At 35.4% G+C, this 25,735-nt stretch overlaps 1 protein-coding gene across 1 annotated transcript in view; it reads right to left on the bottom strand.

Annotated features, from left to right (window-relative positions):
• Positions 1-25,735, bottom strand: part of VTA1 (vesicle trafficking 1) — a 76,943-nt gene that overhangs the window by 35,258 nt on the left and 15,950 nt on the right. Inside the window, exons 2-4 of the mRNA XM_004044765.5 lie at positions 19,138-19,232; positions 15,791-15,918; positions 15,047-15,122 (exon numbers count right to left, since the gene is read on the bottom strand). Of these exons, the coding sequence (XP_004044813.1) occupies positions 15,047-15,122; positions 15,791-15,918; positions 19,138-19,232 (299 nt within the window). The remainder of the gene's footprint in view (positions 1-15,046; positions 15,123-15,790; positions 15,919-19,137; positions 19,233-25,735) is intronic.

Raw genomic sequence — 25,735 nt, 5'->3', positions numbered from 1 at the left:
AGCAATGAAAACTAATGAAGGTAATTAATTACCCTAAATTTTTAAACTTTCCCTCTTTGGGGAAAAACATAAGGTATGTATAGTTAACCTCAACATACTTTTAGGCTCTGTAAAAGTTTGCTGTTAATTAAGACCTTTAATTAGCAATATGGGATATATAAAATAAGTCAATACATTATTTCCACCCTTAGGGAGCTACTCATCTGGCTATCGATATGAAATTAAAATACAAAGAACTGTTACTATAAAAACACTTAGTAGGAAGTATTAAACCTGTTTCCTATAGTAAGTACATGGAACAGTTCAGAGAATAAAGAAAAAAGAGTAAGGTAAAGGAAATGATACTTTAGTTTGGCCATGCAAGATGGGTAAGATGTGAAAAAACGGAAGCAATAAGATTCTGGAGAGAAGGAAAAGTACAAGCAAAGGTAGAAATAAGGAAATATTTGGAGAATAAAGATAAATAAACCAATATGCCATGGATAGAAGATACATATTAAATGCTAGTTGGATAAGTAAGATAAATCCAAGACAAGATTAAAGTCTTGGACTGACATCTTTATAGCATTCTACAGGTTATAAAGCATTTCCACACATTTTCCTCTACTTGGTCTTCATCAGAACCTCGAAATTTAGGCAGGTCACATTTTACTCACACTAAGGCTTTGAGACATTATAAGACTGGCTCAATGTAAATACAGTTTAATCTGGCATTCAAGGCCCTCCACATTGTGGACACTCAGTCTTATTTCCATTTCCCTCAATCAAGATTGGATTCCTGTCTTACCTGCATTCTCTTCTTATGCTATTCTCTCTTATCTAACATGGTTTCCTTTCTGCCCAGTCTCCTTTCCTCCAAGGCTAAGTGCAAATGTTTACTCCCTATGAAGCACCCTCATTTCCAGTAAGTCAACAGTTATTTATTATTTACTCAAGTCAGGTACTATGCTAAGTGCTGGGGATACATGAGATGAATGAGTCAAGCATGAGTTTTAGAGTCTAATGTGAAACCACGCAATAACTGACATCCCTAAATGTGACATGTGTCTTATCTGAAGTCCCTATTTCTTCATCCTTCTTTCTTGGGATTCTATAATCTTATTTTAGAGATGAAGAAACGTCATTACAAAAGTAAAGTAATTTACTGAAGGTCATACTGTTTTAGTAGTAAAGTTAGCCACTCATTCAGGTCTATCTTGGTAAACTACAATTACCACGCTGCAATTTGCAACTCAGATTAAAATAGATGAAATAACAGAAAATAAGCCTTAAAGGTCAGCTACTTAATGTTTATCAATGCAGAATGTACCTTTTGGTAGTTACGAAGAAAACTATTTTACAAGTAAATGAAAAAATTGCTAAGGAAAGTTTAAACTGCCTTCTTTGAGGGTCTTTAAAATTAGGCTAAATTTTCTTCTATCTGAAATAATTTAATCCTGTCTAAAGACTTAGTGGAAAAGTTGTAATGACTTTAGAAGGTTCTTTCAGCCCTAATATCTAAGCATGAGCAGTGTAGAGAAGTTTAAACCAATTTGAGTTTCTGCATTAGTATGTGAAATTTAAGAAACTAAGTTGAAAAGGGCTCAGTTCAGTAAAGCAACGTATTTAATTTTTATTTCATCCTGTTTCCAAAACATCCCTATTCCTACAAACTGATGCATATACTATTTAGCAGGAATTTCCGGCAGTTGTAATTCCACTAATTCACTTTTCAATGTTGTTTTCTTTAAAATAAAGGATGTAAAGGATGCTGGATACTAAACAATATTTTAAAAGGAAATTTTCAAGATGTATTTTTGAAATTCATTAACTCCTTTTGGCTGATTAAACATCCTTTCTAAGAGACAGGAACTGCAAAAAGAACTTTTACTTTTGTCCTTGGCCTCTAAGTTCCTGTTTTGTTATTAGATTGATAAGAATCACTGACAACAGCAAATTTTGGCCACTTAAGAATTAGCATGAATTTTCATTTAATTTTTAAATCACTTGCTACACTGAAGCATGACTGGTTAGACAACAGCAACCATAGGCTGGAGGAGGGATTTTCAAACTTAGTACCTGTAAGACTCACAAGAGTGTAATAATAAATTCCTGGCTAGAGCTATGAAAAATTTGATATAAATTATTCTCTATTAGCATACCAAAAAGTCACCTTGAAAGACAAAGTTTTACGCCAGTTGTCTCTATCTAATTCTTCTTCTTTGATTTTATATTGAACCCATCCTAGGCAAGTTTTTAATCTCCACCACTCACTGCAACAGCTTTTGTCAAGGTTACAGATTACTTCTATATTGCTATTAGGTTGGTGTGAAAGTAATTGTGATTTTTACCACCTAAATTCAAGGCTTACATGCCATCTTCCTTGACGACCATCAGCATGAACAGGTGATTATTTCCCACCCCATTCCTTGATGCCCCCCTTTACACTTGCTTTCCTGGTTATCAAGACCTCCTGGTTTTCCTTCTCCCTTGCTGCACGCTCCTTCAGTCCTTTTATACTTGTCCTTTTTCATGTCCCAGTGTCAGGAGTACCTCAGGCTTCAGCTCTTGGATTCCTTGTCTCTTCTTTCTACACTTGATGATCTCACGCAGTCTAATGGCTTTAAATATACCACCCTTAAATACCATGAGGTGTATTTGCTGCCAACTTCCAAATTTATATCTTCTGTTCAGACTTCTCTGAACCTTAGGATTTTGTATAAGTATACATCCAATTCCATATTTGTCCTGTATGTTTGATAAGCTCCTCCAAGTTCAAAACCAACTCCTGATTTTCCCCCACCAAGTCTATAAATGGCCACAAAGGTTAAAAATCTTATAGTTGTCAGGTCCAACCCTTGGAGTCATTTTTGAGTTCTCTGTATCTTTTACACTCTGCCAATGAAACTGTTAAATTTTGTCAGCTCTACATTCAAAATATATCCAGAATCCAACCACTACTCAACATGTCCTCTTTGGCAAACTCTGGTCCTAGCAAGCATTATCTTTTACCTTGATTATTTAATAACGTACTAATGAGTTTGCCTTTTCCACTCTTGTCCATTACAGAAAGGAACAATACTTTAAAAATACAAGTCAAATTTTATAAATTCTCTGTTTGAATCCTCTCCCCACCACCCTCATTCTCATCTCCTATCCTATCACTCCTTCTCATTCTGGATTCTGCCACATTGTTGTCCTTGTTATTTCTTGAACAAGAATAGGTAGCTTGTACTGTAGTCTCAAAAATGTAGCACTCTCTCTTGCCTCTTCCTGGAACACCCTCCAAATTACATGCAAAAATGCAATACACATTAGCATGAGAATCCACAGCTTTCATAAGATTTTCAAAGTAGACTGATAAAAATGGGATTAATAATCTCTAACTTTGTGGCAACATCACAAATACATTTATACTCTTAGTCCCTCAACCTCCCAAGTTATTATATAAACAAGACTTCCACATAACTCCCAGAACACTGAGACGTGGTATAATGAGAAATGCTTGAAAAACATATTAAACAAATTTATTATGAAAATGACTCAGACATTGAAATATTTATAGTCACAGATTACATGTATTTCCTGATATTCATTCAACATTTTAATCCTTTTATATTTTTCAAAGCAACTATAATTTCAGCAAACAAGTTTTTAAAAGGGAGAGTAAAACTATACCCCCCAAATCATAACTATAACTTAATACACAAAGACTTAAATATAACTCCTCTATTTTTAAAATATCATAACATTGGAATATACGTTCCAAGTAAACAAAAGATTTCCAAACAAGGTATGGTCGGTAACTGTTTAATATTTAATCTACTGGGGTAAGAAAAGAAACCAATGTTAATTATTTTTTGAAAAAAATATAGTTTTCATCAAATTTACAGAAAGTTTTAAAAATAGCACAACATACTCTCACATATCTTCTACTCAGATTCTCCAACTATTTAATTTTTATCAATTTATTTCTACATATAAATGTATAAAAAGTATATATATATATATATAAATATAAAAAGTGTGTGTGTCAGGCCTGGCGCGGTGGCTTATGCCTGTAATCCCAGCACTTCAGGAGGCCGAGGAAGGCGGATCACGAGGTCAGGAGATTGAGACCATCCTGGCTAACACAGTGAAACCCCATCTCTACTAAAAATACAAAAAATTAGCTGGGCATGGTAGCAGCCACCTGTAGTCCCAGCTATTCAGGAGGCTGAGGCAGGAGAATGGCGTGAACCCGGGAAGCGGAGCTTGCAGAGAGGTGAGATCGCGCCACTGCACTCCACCCTGGGCAACACAGCGAGACTCCGTATCAAAAAAAAAAAGTGTGTCTATGTGTGTGTGTGTGTGTGTATATATATATATATATATATATATTTTTTTTTTTTTTTCCTGTACCATTTAAGAGTAAATTGAAGACACGGTGTCCCCTTACCCTTTCATTGCACTTTCCAAAATCTAGGACAATCTCAAAAATCGGAAAATTTAATACTTCCACAGTCTGATCCACAGTCCCAATAAATTTTGTCAATTGTCCCAATCACGTCCTTTGTAGTTATTTTTCCCCCAGGCCCAGATCTAATCTAAGGAGCATGATTAGTGTTTCTTGACCTTGACTTTTTAAAAAATACCAACCAAGCTGTAAAATGTCTATTGATTTGTCTGATGTCTCCTCATGATTACGTTCGGGTTATACGTTTTTAGAAGCATTATCACTGAAGCGATGTTTGTCTTTTTCAGATCATCTTATTAGGATGCACATGACGTGAGTTGTCCCAATATTAGTGGTGTTAGGTTTAATGACTTGGCCTAAAGAGGTGTGTGACAAGTTTTCTCATTATTGAATTACTATTTTCCTCTGATATCAATAACCAATTTGGTAAGATATTCAGAGACATGTAAATATACTTCTTTTTATCAAACTTTCCACCTACTACTTTTAAAGCCCACTAATAATTTAATTTTATCACTATTTGTATATTTATAGTTAGAATACTATGACAAAGAGGCTTCTCTGCTCTTCTATTATTTATTCATTTATTTATTTCTTCATATGTATCAGTCTGGACCTATACAGATTCTTAATTTATTCAATGAGTTATCATCCATTACTATCATTCTTATTTTTATGCTCAAACTGTCCCTGGCTTGGACAAAGGCAACCCTTTCAAGTCGGCTTCTGGGTCCTATGATTATGATAACACTTTCCTCCTTTCTGTCACAAGAAGGTCTGGCCTTATCTGTAGCTTTCCTGGACTTAGCCCTAGATTAAGCACTTTTTACGAAAGTCCTGGTTCCTTATGCAGAATAAAATTAGAATAGAAAATCAGGCACTAGGGATGCTCACTGTGTGCTCACTGCTACTGCTGCATCATTGCTCCTAGGAGAGTATACAGATACACACACTATAGTATACATATTATACCTACAAAATATATCTATTCATCTAGTGTAATATATTTAAAAGCATGAATTAAGAAGATTACTACAATTCCAACCTAACAGCACAACACAATCTAGTCTTCTCTCATTCTGCATTGTAACTAAATTCCCCAAAAGTGAGAAAACTCTCTCCCTCAATATATTTAATCATTTGGTCACTCCTAGAATATAGAATAAGCAGGTTTAGAACTGTCAACCCATACTAAGATAAACCAAACCTATCAACAAAATAGTTCATTATTTAACTTCTGCAGTAAAACGAACATACTTTGAGATGCATACATCTTCAGTGCACAATTTAATATTTTGACAAACAGATTAATATACCTGGGTAAACCATACTTCTATTTATATCCCTTCCCAGATCAACTTCCTTTGGTGTGCGTGCATGTACACACATATGTACATGAAGGGAATCATAGTTTGTATACTTCCAGCTCTTTTTTTGCTCAGCATAATGTCTACTAGATTCATCCATGTTGTAGGTTATATCAGCAGTCAGTTCCTTTTTGTATCTAATACCCCAATGTGTTTACCAGTGCCCCTGTTGGTGGACATCAGGGTTGTTTCTAGCTGTGGGCTATTATGAATAAACTTCCCATAAGCACTCCTCAACAAGTCTTTTTCAGGACATATGTTTTTATTTCTCTTGGATAAAAACCAGAATAGGAATTGCTGGGTAAAAGGGAGTATGTTTAGCATTAAAAAAAAAAAAATGGCCAACTCTTTTCCTAAAGTGGATATAACATCTAATATCTCCATCAAGCAATGTATGAAAGCGCTTGGTTTTTCACATTCTAGACAACAGTTTATGTGGCCACTCGTTATTCGTGTTATTTTATTGATTTAAAAAAACTATTCTATCAACGACTAATGGGGGTGTTAAAATTTCCAATTATGATCATGAGTTTTTCCTTATTTTTCTTTTCTTTTTGTTGATTTTTGTTTCATATAGTTTGAAAGTTTTATTATTAGGTGCACAGATATTTGTAACTGTATTGTCTTCTTGATGAACTGACCCATTATTATAAAATGGCCCCTTTTATTTCTAGTAACACATCTACTCAAAGTCTATTTTATCTATGGCCACTTGAGATTCTATTTACTTAGTATCTGCATTAAGCATCTTTTTCCATATTTTCATTTTCAAAATATTTATATTTGTATTTGAACAGTATCTCTTAGAAACAGTATACAGTTAAGGCTTGCTTTTAAAAAAATCTAGTCTGAAAACCTCTACTATAAAATTTGGGTGTTAGTCCATTTACAATTATGGTATGTAACAACATAGCTGTATTTAGGTCTAAAATTTGCTATGTGTTTTGCATTGGTCCCACCTGTTTATGTTTCCTTCTCTTCCCCTTCTCTGCCTTCTTTAGGGTTTGCCAAATATATATATGTATAGTTAAAATAATTTTTACAAATATAGTCATGTATCTTTTAAAGAAATGAAAAATATATAGTCTTTTACATTTACCTACATTACTGTGTCCAGTGTTGTTCATTCCTTCCTGTAAATCAAATTCCTACTTGGTATCCTTTTCCTTCTGCTTGAAAAACTTCATTTTAGCTGTTCTTTAGTTCTTTGGATCTTTAGTGCAGACCTGCTAGCAATGAATTAACTTGCCTAAAAATGTTTTTTTAAAACCTTCATTTTTTGAAGCACAGCTTTGCTGTATATAGAATTCTGAGTTGACAGGGTTTTTGTTCATTTATTTTTTTTCTTTCAGCCCTTTAAATATGTCATTTATTATCCTCTAGCCTCCAATTTTTTAAAAAATGAGAAGTCAGCTATCCCTCACAACACTGTTACCCTGTGTGTAACACATTTTCTCAAGGCTGCTTTTTCAAGATTTTCTCTTCCATCACTAGACTTCAGTGGTTTGACTACAATGTTTCTAGATGTGATTTCCTTTATATTAACCTAATTGTCCACTGTGCTTCTTGAATCTGTAGCTGCTTTTTTACTCAATTTGGAAAATCTGTGGTCATTATTTCTTCAGATATCTTTTTGTACTCGTTTTCTTTCTACTCCTTTTGGAACTCCAAATGTACACGTTAGACTCCCAAATACAGTAGCAATAATACATAATGCCCATGAATAAGCTCATCTAAATACAAAGTAAATATATAAGCCACATCAGTTTAGGATAGTTTCCATGAAAAATTTTATGTATTTGTTGACAACCTCTCTAAATACAGCCCAGTAAAATATTATTAAAACATGGTTTAAACATTATTATATGATAGAGCTATATGCTTCAGACTCAGGTTACAGGCTAAAACTAGCAATGAATACACATTTAGTACTTAGAATGGACTATACGAACTGATTTTTTGTGTGTAAAAAAATTACCTTCCAACAGAAAAAGCACATTTAGCATTTTTTTTTAATGTAACCCTACTCTCTGATCTCCTTTCTGAAAACTCAAGTTTTTATCTTTTACCCTAGTTCATAAAGGCTTCCTAATTGGCCTTCTCAAGCTATACTCCTTACTACTGCTAGAATCTGCAAGAGCTAATTTTTTTAAAGCACTTACATGCTAGGCACTTTGCTAAAGGCTTTACATATATTTCCTCACTTGATCTCCATGACAACTTGACAAAACAGGTATTACAATTTTCATCATCTTATGTATGTTGAAACAGGCTTACATAAGTTAGCTTACCCAAAGTCATGCAGTTATGGAGTGACATAATAGAATTTGGAGGCCCAGTGCCTGCACTCTTAACTACTTTATACTAATACTGTATGAAAAAATTTTTCATTCATTTACAACTCATCAATTAGGTGTAAGACATTGTTCTTGGCAATTATCATACAAGTGAGTACAAGACATGGAATTTCTACTGTAATTAGACATTACTCTCATATTTATCTATTATGATAATTGCTAAGAATGAGACTTTCAGGATACTGTAAGAACATGAAAACCTAAAGTATGGCGTATGTAAGGAATAAATGCTTTTGTAGATAGAAAATATCTCTGCTTTACCATGGTTTTCTAGGCTAATAATAAGATGTTGCTCACTTTGAAACCTTCCAGTGCACACGGATACCCTTAAACAGACTACCTTCTCACAGCCAGCTATTCATGTGCCTTATTGCCTCAGTAAATGTGCAGCCCTGTTTTTCAAGCCAGGAGGACCATAACAGGATCCAAAAAAGATCTAGATCTGTGCCAATCAAAATGTGGTCCCAGAAACACTGCTGGTCTGCAAAACTGCTTACGAGTTTGTGACAACGTAATACTGAAACTGGATTTAGAAATATTTGAAACACACATAGCAAATTATGCTGTATATCTATCTGTATGCCTTTTTAAATTTTCTCTTTTACAATTCATTTATTACTTGCATTTGTATTTTACAAAATCATCTGCAAAGAACTGAAAATTTAAAAAAAAAAAAAAAAAGGCTGAACCTTTATCACAGAGAGTTTGAGAAACATTGTCCTGGGCTATGTAACTGGGGCCAAGCACTTTATATTTTTCTGACCCTCAGTTTTCTCACTATAATTCAGAGTTGTGAAAGATGAAACAAGGTGTCTAAGCATAGTGCCAGGCTAATGTTAGGTACTGCCAATGCATACCTTCCCTTCATTTCATTAATACATCATGTATCATCAGAGTTATTCTGTTTCTCTTTCCAGGTTAGAACATAAGCTCAATGAGGGCAGAAAACATATTCATCTCATTCCCTCAAATAGCAAAAACTCCATATATAAGAATAGCATTATCTTTCACCTGTAATTTTCATGTTCTACCTAACTTGGCAGTATTAATCTTAACCAAAGATTATGAATGAAAAATAGTAAAATGTTATCTGTTCCTCAAACACTGCTAGTAGTGAAATGAATCTAAAATACAATGAAAGGAAGCCTATCAATAATATTGGCCACAAACAGATTATACAAGATGCTATAGCAGAAAAAGAAAATATTTATGTTGACTCTATAACTAAAACTGGGCACTGATTCCAAGAGAACTACAGTTTATGTAACAACAGAGCTAGAAGCTTACGTAACAGCAAATTTAATTAAAATGTTGTGATGGAATGATAATAAGGCACAGTTAAAAGAGCTAAATACATATACCTAAAATAGAGATAAGATAACTGAGAAATAGAATAGTGGCAGACAAAATATTAAAAAATAAAAAAACAAAAATGTTGAAGGACTAAAGAAAATAGACTTTAGTTTTATACAAGTGAGTAATGACATGAAATTAAAAGGAAAAAAAAAATCAAGAAATGACCAAGAAAAATATCACTGAGTAAATGAGATATATTACATTTTAGAAAAGTTATGAAATAAAATAAGTTATATATAAACAAGTGTAAGGCATTTTTCCATCTACAGGTTAAAAAATGAAACACTATAGCAACTTTTCAAGCAGAAACTAATCAAGAAGACAAAGCCCCCTCTTCAAGTACTTGCAATATAATTTATTCAAAAATACAATACACAAAAATGAAGTCAATACATTCATAGTGTAATATTCATAAAGTTAGAACTCTAAATACAGGTGGGGGAGAGCTGACAGAATGGAGAAATTCATGTAAGGACTAGAATAATATAGGTGAGACCTGAAGAGAAGATAAAACTTAGGCAAAGCCGGCTAAAAACATATTTCCAAAGGTGAAAAATGAGAAGACAGTTAAGCAGCCTGGTCTACAAAGTAGGACTGGCAAATAGGGCAGCAAGCAGAGTACGGAGCATGACAGAAAACCTGAAAATCTGACAGAGGAGCTTGGACTTGCAGTGTTAGGAAATAAGAAGTTCCTGTAGGTTCTTCAATGACAGAAGAACGAACTGCAGGGAAAAAAAGCTCAAAATAAGATGAATTCGTTATGTAAATTGCATAATTCATCTTGTGAACCAGTGGCCTTTTTGAAAAGGGATGGAATTTTAAGTAAAAATAACTTAATTAGAATATCCCAAATCATCATGTACAGATATCACACAGAAGGCTTCGGTTATTCAGGTTGTTTACATCTTGTATTAGTCTGTTTTCACTGCTATAAAGGAATACCTGATGTTGGCTAATTTATACAGAAAAGAGCCTTCACATTCCGCAGGCTGCACAAGCATGGGCCCAGCATCTGCTTGGCTTCTGGTGAGGCCCGGGAAGCTCTTACTCATGATGGAAGGCAAAAGGAAGCCAGCTTGTCGCAAGGCAGGAGAGGCAGCAAGAGAGACGCCAGGCTCTTTTAAACCACCACTTCTCACATGAAATAACAGGGCAAAAACTCACTTATTACCATGGGGAGGGCACCAAGCCATTCATAAAAGATCCATCCCCATGACCACTCCTCCCACCAGGCCTCACCTCCAACACTGAGGATCACATTTTAACATGAGTTTTGGCAGGGACAAACATCCAAACTATACAATTCCACCTCTGCTCCTGCCCCCTCAAATCTCATGTCCTTTTCACACTGCAAAATATAATTATCCCTTCCCAATAGTCTCCTAAAGATTTAACTCATTGCAGCATCAACTCAAAAGTCCAAAATCTCATCTAAGAACCAAGGCACATTCCTTCCACCTGTGAGCCTGTAAGATTAAAAGCAAGTTATTTATTTCTAAGAAAGAATGGTGGTACAGGCATTGGGTAAGCATCCCCATTCTAAAAGGGAGAAACTGCCCAAAAAAAGGCACGATAGGCCCCACACAAGTCCAAAAACCAACATGGTAGACATTAAACTTCAGAGTTTCAAAATAATCCTGGACTCCATGACCAGCATCCAGGGAACACTGGTACAAGTGGTGGCCTTGGGCAGCTCTGCCCCTATGGCTTTGCAGGGTACAGCCCCTGTGGCTGTTCCCACAGGTTGGAGTTGAAAGCTGCACCTTTTCCAGGCTCAGGGTGCAAGCTGCCAGTGGCTCTACCATTCAGGTAGGTCTGGGTGGTGGCAGTCCCGCTCCTACAGCTCCGCTAAGCAGTGATCCAGGTGGGACTGTGTGTGGGATCCCATTCCAGACCCCTCCAACTATCTGGAATCCTTTATCCACCAACAAAGACGCTACTTTATTCTAGCACCAGTGCAAGGCAAAGGGGCTTAGGGAGCAGGTTGGGTAGTGAGATACGGGGTAAAAAAAATCCCTTTACCCTTACTCTTTAGTAACCCTAATATCTAAACAAATCCCATCCCATCACCCCAATCTCACATGAAGCCTTCTCACTGGCCTCACTTACAGTTTTGCCCTAGTTACTATGTTCAAAAAATTAAGGAAGATGGTTCTTCATTAATGGTAGCTAAAAGTAAACCTAGATTATTCTCCTGAAATACAGATAAATTAATGTAGCTTATGTATGTGGAAGTGTTACATATTCCTTAAGTGAAGAGAACCTATTACTCACTTAGGAGTTCTGGAAATTTTGCTCTTTTTCCTATGACTATTACTTTACCTGTTAGCTGGATTCACCATTGTTAGCAGTTATAACTTTAAAGGATTATGTGCTTGCTTCTAAAATACATAGGGGAAGGTAGCTTCCCCAAATAAGAACTAGGAGAGGGCGGATCACGAGGTCAGGAGATCAAGACCATCCTGGCCAACACAGTGAAACCCCGTCTCTACTAAAATACAAAAAATTAGCCAGGCATGGTGGCGCACGCCTGTAGGCCCAGAGCACAATAAACCATGTGGCATTCTGATCTGTTACTTTGCCTTATCATGATCCTCTCTTCTGGTATCTTGAATTTCCATTCACATCTACGAATGTGTTTATTAACTTCTTCCTCTTACACTGCAATAATAAGTGTTTACCAAGGGTATTTATTTAGTCATCTTCTCTCTCATTCAAAACAATCCACTTACCTGAAGGGTTTGTCTAATCTTATAACTTGAATTGTCCCCTCTACTTTGCTGTCTTTTGCTTATTTATTTCCAAGAGGCTTCTGGTAATCCCTTTTTGGCTGTCATACTTGCACCTCAAATTTTAAAGTCTAAGTTTCAATATATTATTGTTTCTCAAACCAAAAACAACTCATCATGTACAGTTTTCCACCTCTCAACTAAGGCCCACAGTTAATCATCAACCAGTTTTTTTTTCTTTTTTTTTTTTGTCAAATGGTTTTGTAGTTCTCCCTCACTTCAGTTCATTGTACAGGCTCCTATTATACAAAGCACCCCAAGGCATAGTTCTTTACTCAAAAATACAAACTGAAGATTGTAGGTCTTCCATCATCTGTCTGACCTGGCTTATGACTTACTCTTCTAATCTGAATTCTCACTATTCTTCTTCACCTACCTGGTACTCTCCAAAGTTCTACTGAACCACTCAAAGCTTTCCAACATGTCATGTTTATATTACCTCTGTATCCCCAAGTATTTAGCACAGTGCCTCACACTAGTAAAACAGAGAAGAAAAGAAAATTTGGATCATTAATAACAGGAGATGAGGTAAAAGGGAGTTAAAAAGGTGGATCCATAAGGCCATCAGAATATAAAAAGGTAATACCCATTGAGTAATAGTTCAGGTTTTCACACTCCGGGTATCAGTTCTCCTTTATATGACTCTGTATAAGAGTTTAAAATATCTGAGAGCAGTGGCTCTAAATGGGCATTGCCCCATACCCTAGGGTAGGGCTGTTTTGAAATATCTCAGGTGGTTTCTGGTTAGCTCAATTACTGGGAAATGCTACTGGCAGTGTGCGGGCAAGGGCAAAAATTACTCCATGTTTTGAAATTAAAGGGACAGTCACATTACAAAAAAAGTGTCCTGGCTGGACTTGGTAGCTCATGCCTGTAATCCCAGCACTTTGGGAGGCCGAGGCAGGTGGATCACGAGGTCAGGAGATTGAGATCATCCTGGCCAACGCAGTGAAACCCCGTCTCCGCTAAAATACAAAAAATTAGCCAGGTGTGGTGGTGCACACCTGTAGGCCCAGCTACTTGGGAGGCTGAGGCAGAGGAATCGCTTGAACCCAGGAGGTAGAGGTTGCAGTGAGCCAAGATTATGCCACTGCACTCCAGTCTGGTGACAGAGCGAGAGACTCAAGTCTCACAAAAAAAAAAAAGTCCTTCATTTGTCACAACTTTGAAATGTCCTGTACAACTTTCATGCTGGCAAAACCCCTGCTTGTACTCATCAAGCTTAGAGAGTAACTTCATTTTGAATATAAACAAAAAAAAACTTTTTGCAGTTTTGCTATACAATCTTTTACAAAAATGCCTTATACAGTGATTGTACTCTGTTTTGTTTGGGACTTTACTAAGAGCTACTCATCATTTTGAAAAAAAAGTTTAATCACAAAAAAAACATTGCCCATAGTGTTCAAATCACTCATATAACACATATGTATCAATCTCATTTATAACTCTTCCTTTTTCTAGATTAATATATTCCCTCTCAGAAAATAAATTCTCCACATGAATGGTAAAGCCTGTTATGATGAAAATGATACTGAACTTAAAGTAGTAAATTTGTCATTTAGCCCCATTTGCCCATGTATACAAAGGTTATGTGCTTTGCTTACCTTATGGTAAATCATGATGGGAATCAAATAGATAGAATGAACAGGAAGTATGTTATAAAATATTAAGTCTTATATGCATTTTACAAGGGAAACAAACCATTAACAATAATGCTGACTAGAAATTAAACAGAAAAAAAGTCATAAAAAGATTCTACCTCCAGTCCCAGTGCGTTGGCTCATGCCTGTAATCCCAGCACTTTGGGAGGCCAAGGTGGGCGGATTACCTGAGGTCAGGAGTTCAAAACCAGCCTGACCAACATGGTGAAACCCCGTCTCTAGTAAAAATACAAAAATTAGCTGGGTGTCGTGGCATCCGCCTGTAATCCCAGCTACTAGGGAGACTGAGGCAGGAGAATCGCTTGAACCTGGGAGGCGGAGGTTGCAGTGAACCAAGACTGCGCCATTGCACTCCAGCCTGGGCAACAAGAGCAAAATTCCATCTCAAAAAAAAAAAAAAAAAGATTCTACCTCAAGTATGTTCAACAAATTACAGTGTAAAAACTTAACAACATACAGGATTAGTAATATGTTAATACTTAGTAAGATCAAACTCTAAACCTGTGCTGTCCAATACAGTAATCGCACATATGCTGAAGTGTAAAATACATGCTGGATTTAAAGAACTTATTACAGGCCAGGTGCAATGGGGTTCACACCTGTAATTCCAGCACTTTGGGAGGCTGAGGCAGGCAAGATTGCTTGAGCTCAAGAGTTCGACACCAGCTTGGTAAAACCACGTCTCTACAAAAAAATACAAAATTAGCCAGCTATGGTGCCTTGTGCCTGTAGTCCCAGATACTCAGGAGGCTGAGGCAGGAGAATTGCTTGAGCCCGGACAGGCTGAGGCTGCAGTGAGCTGAGATCACACCACTGCACTCCAGCCTGGGCAACAGAGCAATATCCTGTCTCAAAAAACAAATACAAAAATAAAAATAGGGAACTTAGTACAAAATTAAAATATATTATTGGAAATAATTTACTTTTTAAAAATGGCTAATAAAAAATGCAAAATTACATTTTTTGCTTGCATTAATTTCTGACAAACATTCTGCTGTAAATAAACAATGCAATAACAATATTGATAAACAGAAACATTACTGATCTTCAGCTAACAAGACAATAAAGAATGTACACTCACTTCATCAGTGAGTTCTCCAAATACTGTTATGACATCTATCAAAAGACTTGCAGTATAGAAGGACTTGATCATGTTTCTGGAAGAGAAAAGAGAGCTGGTCTAGTTTAAATATGAAACACATTAAAATGTAGTTTTGTCATTTAGCTATAAGAAAAAAAATTCCTATCTTTATAAAAGCACTCTGAAATTCACGTTTTAAATAAAATCAGATTTCAAGAAAATAACAAAAATGGTTTTCTAATCTGTTACTATGAGAAAGTAACAAGACTCACATTACAAGTAAATGCACTACGGCAAGATTTTTTGTATGTTTTTGACTTTACAAAAATGTAACTATAGTATTATCTGACTCCATATCAAACCATAATGTATTTCTTTAAATGTAAATATTATACTGATAAATCATTTGAATTGACTGGGGTGGGTACCTTCAAAATCAAAATCATCAGGCGGGGCTGTGATTTTGGCTAAAATCAACTCAGATTTTACTAAATGTTAAAAAATAGCTAAGTAGAGCATATTTACTAAGTAAATAAATCTGCCCTGGGTATTTCTTCTTTCAGCCATTTTCTTATAAGAGAAAGGCCAGAATTTGTAACCTAAAATCACCGTGAGGTTTGATAATTTTTTCTAAAAAAACCTAAATCAATCAGCAGGTTAGAAAGTGTTCCAGAGAAAACTAGTTAATTTTGGTTATACAGTTACAAAATTAATAAAATAATTTTTATTTTTCTCTTTACTTACTTGTGAAATCGTCCAGCACGATCTTCATTGTCTGCATACAAAAACATTTTCAAAGCATAATTCTCCAAATGGGCACAACCCACTATTTCTTGAGTAATAGCTTCATTATCACCCAACTGCTTCTTTAGCTAAAATAAATCAGATACATAGCTTATGATTTTGGACTCTTAGAAGTGTTGACTTAATTACAAACAATTCTAATAATCATTTTAAGTAAATTATTTTACATTCATTTCAATAAAAGATGTTATCAATGAAATCTTGCAAAAAGAGCTGCTATGCCTCAGCCCAATGCATTTAAAACAAAATCCAATGCTTACAACTTTGAAGAAACACACTTATGATAAACTGAAAATATAATTTAGCTCTAACAATCAAAATAACCAAGCATAAAAAGATAATATATCCAATTATCCATGTGAAGGACGCATCAAATATTTCAAAATCGTGTTTTATTACCCAAACTATAAGTTAACCTAAAAATAGAATTAGAAAATAATTTCTAGGCATATATAACTTAAAATTTTAATTTATTCCCATTTCAATTTCTGTCAAATCTAAAAAAAATAAGACTAGAAGGTTCATCATGTCGTAAAATAATATCTCTCAGCCGGGCACAGTGGCTCACACTTGTAATCCCAGTACTTTGAGAGGCCGAGGCGGGTGGATCACGAGGTCAGGAGATCGAGACCATCCTGGCTAACACGGTGAAACCCCGTCTCTACTAAAAATACAAAAAGAAATTAGCTGGGCATGGTGGCGGGCAGCTGTAGTCCCAGCTACTCGGGAGGCTGAGGCAGGAGAATGGCATGAACCTGGGAGGAGGAGCTTGCAGTGGGCTGAGATCGCACCACTGCACTCCAGCCTGGGCGAATGAGCGAGACTCTGTCTCGAAATAATAATAATAATAATAATAATAATGATGATGATAATGATATCTCTCAGAGCACATAGTGTGAAAAACAAAAAAGATCTAATTCAAAGTAAGGTATAAGATGACAAACTCAGAATCAAATTATGGAAGCTTTTAAAAATTAGACAAATATATACCTGCAATCAATGCAACTTCTATCTGTAAATTTTTAGCCCTTTTCTACAGACACAATAATTCAAAGCATTTAAAAAAAGTTCCTAATTTTTACTCAGACTACAATACAGGAATAAAATAACTCTCTGGAGTATCAGATCTGAGCATCACACTAGTTAATTAAAAACTGCTTTTTTCAAAGATGTTATAAAGTAAAAAATTAAATTAAAAGAAGCCCCAGGATTTTTCATAAAATCAGCAAAGTAATACTTTCATAATTAAACAGAATAACTTATGGTCCAGAAGAGATTTAATGCTGAAATTTAAGGAAATTTTATCTATGTTTATCCTGAACAAGAACAGAAAAAAGAAAAAAAAAATCCCCACAGATAACAGTAATTTGTGTATCCAAACTGCAAAATCATTTGTAAAGGCAGATTTCATTGTAGAATAATTTTAGTGAGAGTAGGCCACTTCATCTCATCTTCATCAGAAAATACCTGACAGCAAAAACATAATATACTTGAAGTTTTAAAACTGTAATACAAACACCATAGTGTGCCCTTACCATGGAATACATTTATCCTACCTGTCATTTAATGCAGATAGTGATAAATTCCTGATGAGTCCCTTTATAAATGTGGTTTTACACTTCAGAAAACATTTGAATTTTGTCTCACCCAAGAACTATTATCTGAGCTACTACTGCTATACAGTGAAGTTAATAAAGAGACATTATACTATACAAAATGCTAGAGTTGGATTTTACAAATATACTGCTATGTGTGAGAAACATTCTCCCTTCTACCCCAACCCATTCCCTAGAAAGAGAGTACTCAAATTTATCTTGTATCTATAGAAGCAGCTGTAGAAATGGAAGGCCAGATAGGCTCCAGAACAGCTGAATTTCCTCAGTGCTGCCATGAGGCTGATTTTGGGTAGTTAACAGTAGCAGACGACAGGAGTCAGTAAGCCAGACAGCCACACCAAGTGAGAGAGAACACTACTGCCCATGGCTGCTTTATACAACTAGGTAGGAAGTTCTGTCTTCACATAAGTCTTGTTTGAATCGTAACCTCCTAACAATACATAAAAACAATGAAAACAATAAAAAGCTCTGGGCTGACTAGTGTGTTTTCATTTTGGTTTTTATTTGTCTAAATTTTCTCTAAGCAAAATAATACAACTGATAGAATAGGTTTCTAATTCTCCTGAGGTTGGATATCTAAATAAGCAAATAAAAAGTAAATCACGACTATTAATGTTAACAGTCTTGGAGGAGATGAATTAATGAGTGTACCCTGACTTTGTTAAAGGAAAAACCAGGTATGGCTGGGTCCAGGAGTTACAGGACAGAGTCCTCATTACTAAGTGTGACTACTAAGGTTGGCACTGCCTTCTTTATGCACTGACATCCAATCCAATAGGCACTTCTCCAAAAGTACCTCTACAGTGATCTGTGAAGTTATATTAGGTTCAAGAAGGTGACTAATTAGTCACCTACGACATTCCTGCTAGGAGGGAAGGATTCCTAAACCATAAGAATATCTTGCCCTGGGACCCCAGAGAGGGAGGAAGAAAGGATAAGTAATTGGCATCATTTCCTTCATTGTTCCTTTCACTAAATACACAGCCCATTATTTCATTATTATAAGAAATATTAAGATTCCCAAATTAATCACCCACGTGACTGCAAGGGAAGGTTAGAAAGGGTTTTTCATGGCTGGGCATGGTGGCTCATGCCTGTAATCCCAGCACTTTGGGAGGCTGAGGTGAGTGTATAACTTGAGGTCAGGAGTTTGAGACCGGCCTGGCATGGTCAAACTCCATCTCTACCAAATATACAAAAAAACTAGCCGGGCGCCTTTAGCGTGTGCCTGTAGTCCTAGCTACGTGGGAGGCTGACGTAAGAGAATTGCTTAAACCTGGGAGGTGGGGGTTGCAGCAAGCCGAGAGATCACGCCACTGCGATGCACTCCAGCCTGGGTGAGAGTGAGACCCTGTCTCAACTTAAAAAAAAAAAAAAAAGGAGGGGTTTTTCACTTATAAAAGGATGAGCCAAAGGCCATCTATAATAATGTGGAACAAGATATGATGGCATATGCAAAGATACTTGAACATACTTTAATTAACACTCATAACCCCTCTGGAAATATACAGCAAATAAATGAAAAGAAATTATTTCTAGTTTTTCCTCAGGTAAAATGGCTTTGTTTGATTGTTGCCAAGGGAAAGAACTAAAATGACAACACAGACACGCAAATGAATAAAATGGTATTTTAACCATAACCAGAAAATAAATGATCAGTGTTTAACTTACAGCTTCTAACTGATCCATTAACTTTGATAAAAATTTGCGACATTCAGGAGTTTTACTATCGATCTTCATTCCAGTCTGCATTGCGTATAAACGACCTAGAAAGAAAAGTAAGATAATTTGAACAATTTCATTTTTAAACATCCATGTTTATGAGTGTTTAAAATATAATTGCTAATAAATAATTTAAAATTCAAGTAAATTTAGAAATAAAACTGATTTACTATGGAAATTATAAACCTAAAAAGCACAAAAATATTATCCAAAGAATGCAAGACATTCATGATAAATTTTTTTATCAAATAAGGCCTTCTCTTTTGGTATTATGTTAAAAAAAAAAAAAAAAGAGGACTAGGTATGTCCTAAGCTGTCAAAGGCACCTATAATTTAATTGGTAAGACAGAGCACACAGCAAACAACCATATGTACAAGAGCACCTGCCAAGTGCCAAATAAGTGATACTGACAAAATATTCAAAATGGGCTTGGATAGTGGGAAATGAGACTTGAACTGAGGTTTATAGAAAGAATTGCTATAGTAATTTTACATATACTCTCTCTTTGAATAAATATACCTTCTCTTTAAAAAGTTAATAAAAACAACTGAGATAAGGCTAAACCTAAATAGCTGTCACCACAATTTCAGTAGCTTTCCCAGTGATAAGAACTGTGAACAGTTCTGGTGGTAACTGCTGTTACCACTGATGTATACATACAATGTCTGTAATTTACCCCTTACATTCAACAATATGTCCTAGAGATCTGTGTCAGTGCTAATGTTCTACAGCATGAATGCATCATGCTAACAAAAGCACATTTAGGTAGCTCTCAAATTTTCATTACAACTGTTGTGCACAAATGCAACAACAAAATGCAACGAAGTTTTTGAATGAAGATTGATAGTAAAACTCCTGAATTGCAAAATACCTCCTTAGGCATAATGCAAGAGAGTTCCCAGGGGAACCAAGAGGTGAGATTCCCGGGTCATAGTCTCTGTGCCTGTTTCACTTTGAGACCTACGGTTAAGCTGCCCCCCAAAACAAAAGTATCAATACACCATTGTATCCACAACATATACAAGCACTCATTTTGCCTAAACTCACAAAAAACTTATTAAACTTACATTCCTATCAATCTGAAGACTAAAAACACTGTTTGATTTTATATTTTCCTAACCACTAAAAAACTGTTAGATATTTACTGAATAGCTCCATATTCTCCTTTATGAATTAAGGATAGCTATCAAAATAAAATAATCTTCTGCCAAATTGGTTTGCTATTAAATAAATTGACTTGTAACAATTCTTTATACAGTGTGAAGTAGAGATATAACGTTCCCCCACCAAAGGGAATCTTCTATGTATTTATCCTGTCTGTACCCTAACTAGAATTTACACTCCATGATGACAAGGATATTAGTCTATTTGGTTTGCTGATGTATCCCTGGCATCTAGGACAGTGGTTGGCCCTTGATAAACATTTTCTGAATAGACAAACACGTGAATGAAAGAATAGCTCATTCTGTCCTACTGATTTAAATGTCATTTTTATCATTCATTATAATATATTAAGTTTCCATGGGATAATAGGGCCCAACTCTGTATACTGCCTACCCTGCTGTGTTATTCTATGGGTCTACCGTTGTTTAATTTACTAGAGCTTTATAACAAAGTTGAATATCTGTTACTCTCAGAATTACCGATTCAATTATGGTCACATGTCAAAAATTCTCTTTAAAAATTAATATACACATGAAAAAGTTACCTATTTATCATATCTGTGTGTTTTTAATTTTAATGGTTTTGTCCAGAGGAACTGCTTTTTAGTGCTTAGGCTTTGAGGGCTATCTCATATTACAGAGCTTGAAGTTTAATTTAATAATGTATTCATAACCACATATCAATTTTAAGAATTCGATCCATCTAGGTATTAAGGAGAAAAAAAAAAGAGTTCCAAAAGTGTAACCGAGATATACTGCACTACCAGCGTAGTGCACTTTGCTTTCACTGCACACTAACTAGCACTGAAGATCACTTTGACATACAAAGGGATGCTAATTTGATCTCAGATCAAATGTTATCTCCTTACAAGGTAATATCTATAAATCTTAATATGCTCTTTCCTCCTCAAATTTAAGCTTACTGTATCTTACTGTATTGCCAAAATTTCCCAAAGAATATTAGGTATCTTTTCTCTTATTTTTAAGAGGATGCTTCTAGCAGAAAGTAGGATCAGTTCCACGCCAGGTGGCTCATATTCCCCTAAGAGAGCCAACACCCTACGCTATACTGAAGTTAGCTAGGCCTTTGAGACCCATATGATCCCAGGGATTGGCAAAACAATTGGCTAGAGTATGGAAAATAAAATATTAGCATTTCTATTGATATTTTATCTAACTCTTTAAAAATTTCTATTTTATATATCTCTTATAATACAGTATTAGAACATCAATATGTAAATGTAATTCATAAATAATTTACATAACATATTGCAGATTTGTATTCAATGTTTTTTCTAACTCATATGGATAGGTGATCAAAAGGTTGAGACTTGCTGCTTTATGGCATCCTCACGCCTCTCAATTATGAACTATGTTTTCTTGCCCCAACCTAGCCCATGCCTCTTCCCCACACCCCCATGCCTTCTACCAAAATCTCGTGGAGCCACTGCTTTTCATCAGCATACTCCTCTACATTTTCTAATTCCTTCTCCTTCTCTGTCTTAACTAAAAGCAGTTGTCACTTGAAGAAATCATTGTATTTGCAGGCTTCTTTAGTAACTTAAAAAAAAAATTTCTCACATACCTCTTTAGGACTGGCAAGCTGCTATATTATTACTAAGGAGTTGTAACATACCTAGCCAAAAGAGTACATTTCCCAGTATTCTCCAAAGCAAAATATGGCCATGTAACCAAGACTAATATTATATTCCCAGAAATAGTTAGGAAAGACTGTTGCAATGTCTCCATAAAAGGGGGAATGACAGCAGGGAAAGATCTTGCAGACCCTCTCCCTTTTCTCCTCCCTACTACCTAGAATATAAGTACTAGATGACTGAAGCCCTAGTACCTATCTTGGGCTACAAAGCAACCTTGGAAGTGTGCTGGCTGGTAAATTTGAAACTGGAATCAGCTGGGGTCCCTGATGACTTAATGGAATTGGTATACTAACATAGGGTACTGCCAACATCAGACTTTCTTTACATGAAAGAGTAAATCCTTACTTTACTTAGCCATTGTTATTTTGGATTTTCTGCAATAAGCAAGTAAATCGAATTCAAGTGTAAACACAGCCCATGTTCTCAATTCTTATTGACCCCTGACCTCCAACAATTTTATGTGCTCTCTTTCACTCAGTGGTCATTCTATAACTAAACTGCCACCTCAAACTACTGCCAAAATCAATACATCAAGCGCCCACTCTCTAAACATAATCTCCTCTTCTTCCAACATTCAACTATGCACATTACTACAGGTTTCCAGTTCCCTGGCTTCTTACTACTTCTTCATTATGATCAGTCTTCTCCCCTTTAACTTCCCTCTGCAACTAGCTTTGATGTTACATTTTAAGAACTTTATTTTACTATCTCCTTCTACCTCTAAATTTTTTATTACATCCCTGTGGCAAAAGCATACTCATACATAAACCCAACTATCTTCTTTCTCTATATCTGCATCCAAGCAGCAGAAATTGATGACAGATTGTCATCATTACAAATATCATAATTATCAGTCTCAAATGGGCTTGATACTTGCTTTCCCAACATCCCAAATGACTATTTCAAACACACCTTAATCTCTAAGACAACCAACTTACCCAAACATACATACACATCAGGTAATTATTCATGATCTAAATGTACACTGGCCAATATGATAAAATAATAATTTGAAGGATGGTACCGACAGTGTCATCTCCCCACAGGTCTTTCTCTCTTTTTAACCATAGTAGTGAACACAATGTGAGGCCTACCATTCATGGAGCAGAGTTAGCTACTTGATAGATCAATTTTGGGAAGAAATATAGGGAACAACTTAGACAGTAGAGAAGTAAGGTTGATTCCTAAGACTGCCCTTGGCTTTAGTGACAGCCATCTCAGGATGTAACCATTAAGTAAACATGCAGATAATTAATGCAGCACATACAAATATAAACAAAATATTCACTTCTTGTCCTTTAGAAGTTAACCTAATCCAGATAACTAATAGTTAAACACAGTGTAATTATAATATAGTTTAATTAGCCTGGCCTACATTCATTTTTTTCTTCGTTTGTGTGCATATGTAGTCTTTGCAATTACAAGGACATTATTATATGGTAATATCTTTAATTGAAGAATTGGATCCTCTCAGCATTAAAAGATTTAGGACAAAAATTGGCCTGGCTTTTATATTTCTAAATATCTTACATTGCAAAGAATTCTTAAGTACAAAAAATTTACCATAAGATACATTTTCTACTATTAATAAAAAGGAAAATTCCTTGAATTCACTTAAGAAAACTCAGTTTAAGTACACTAAAACATCTTTTTGCCACAGGGATGAAAAAAGGATCTCTTTCATAAAGAACTCTGAGACAAGCAATTCATTCTAGCAGCAGCAATATGATGAAAAATTAATGTCTAACATGGAAAATACCTACAAAAACAGAACAAATAAACATTTAGCTAAAATCATCTATAAGAAAATATATTTGATTTATTTCATCAAGGAAATGTGTTTATTTTTATGAATAAATATTATTTGATGATGAGTAATGAGGCATATTTGCAAAAGGATTAAATACTTTCCAACTTGACTTTAATTTAATGTGAGACATTTAGAAAACAAACATTTACTAATTCTGAAGGTATATGTAATCCAAAGTTCCTTAGAATTTGAACATTAACATTCTAATACATCCTTGCTTATCCATAAGAACATAAAACTATGAAATACGCATGATAAAAACACACGCAAAAAGATATAAAAGCAACTGTGAGGAGTGAGACTTTGATAGGTTAAAAAATGTGGCACTCAATAGAATACATATTGATACACAAAAGCAAATTTTATTCCAAAAAATAGAACTGAATGTTATTCTATTCCTAAATATATTGCAGATCTTTTCTATATGGTTAGTATTATCCTTTGTGAAGGGATTTCTGTGTCAAAGATTATTACACAGTTTTTGTACAAAATATATCTAACTACTTTCCAAATTAAATAATTTAGGCACACTATTTGACCCAAAAAAAAAGAGGGGATGGGGAAGGAAGGAAGCATGAATGAATGCCTGCTAATAAAGAATACTTACTTCACTCATCCCTTCATTAAATAAATACTTTTGGAACTCCTGTCATAACAACAATTTTAAGAAAAAGCCACTCCTGACTTCCTATTAAATGATGTAATGAAAATCAAAGTATAGGGTAAGAATATCTGGCTTTTTCATTGTCCAAAGAATAAAAAGATAATCACTGGGATTCTGATATTATTGTGCTGACACATAGCGATCACTAAGTGATGATTTGATTATTAAAATGAGAACACAGATTCTACTTCTGGCCTTGATGAAGTAACTACGGTTATCATCCCACTGTAAACAGAAAAAATCTGAACAAAATATATGTAACAAGTTTTCAGACAACAGAGATAGAGGAAGACCATGATACCTGGAGAAAGGAAACAAATGAGGTGGCACCAATGATCAGCCCAGCATTCTGCCCGGAGGCACATGCCAAACTAAGGCCCAGGAAGAGGAGTCCCAAGCAGAAAACAGTCCTCTTGAGTTGAAAAAACACACTGGAGTGAATTCAGGGAGACTGAGGCAGTTGTACATTAAGGGGCAGAGGTCTAAAGAAAAGGGAGCTATGCAGGAAAAAACCCAGAAATCTGAATAAGGGTAACCTGGAGACTCAGCTGAATACTAACATATGGTGTGCAGGGGGAAGCTCCTCAAGGCCAAAGAATGAACAAAACCTGTTCAGTAAGTTGAATGTTCCCAATGCACACACAGGGTTAGAACGCATTCAAGCTCCAACCAGAGAGAGTGAGGAGTTCTATATGTTACCCTGGGTATTCAGTAGAGAATCCAAGATGGGCATACTTTCGTAGTGGTGTTAAACTCTCCCTAGAGCAAAGGCTACTTTAGACCTACCCTGAAAAGCTAAAAACAAACAAAAAAACAATACACAAAAGAATCAAACTGAACTCCAAATTACTTGTTGGCCAGATTGAATCCCTTCAAAGAAAGACGACAAACTCCAGACATTCAAGAATGTAAAATTCACAATGTCCTACTGCCAGTCAAAAATTACTGAAGAGGCCAACAGATAGGAAAATGTGATCCATTAGAAGAAAAAATATAAGCCAACAGTATGAGCAGATCAAACAATGACAAAATAATAAAAACAGGAGATAATGACATTAACATACTAGAGAACTATAGAAAGCATTTAAAGAAAACCATGAATAGAAAGGAGAAATGGAACATACACAAACGAATCCAAATGAAACTTCTAGAGGTAAAATATATATCGGCCGGGCACGGTGGCTCACGCCTGTAATCCCAGCACTTTGGGAGGCTGAGGTGGGTGGATCATGAGGTCAGGAGATCGAGACC

The sequence above is a fragment of the Gorilla gorilla genome, chromosome 5 (assembly GCF_029281585.2).
Source record: "Gorilla gorilla gorilla isolate KB3781 chromosome 5, NHGRI_mGorGor1-v2.1_pri, whole genome shotgun sequence".
Lineage (NCBI taxonomy): Eukaryota > Metazoa > Chordata > Mammalia > Primates > Hominidae > Gorilla > Gorilla gorilla.
This window is presented reverse-complemented; position numbering and strand designations above follow the sequence as displayed.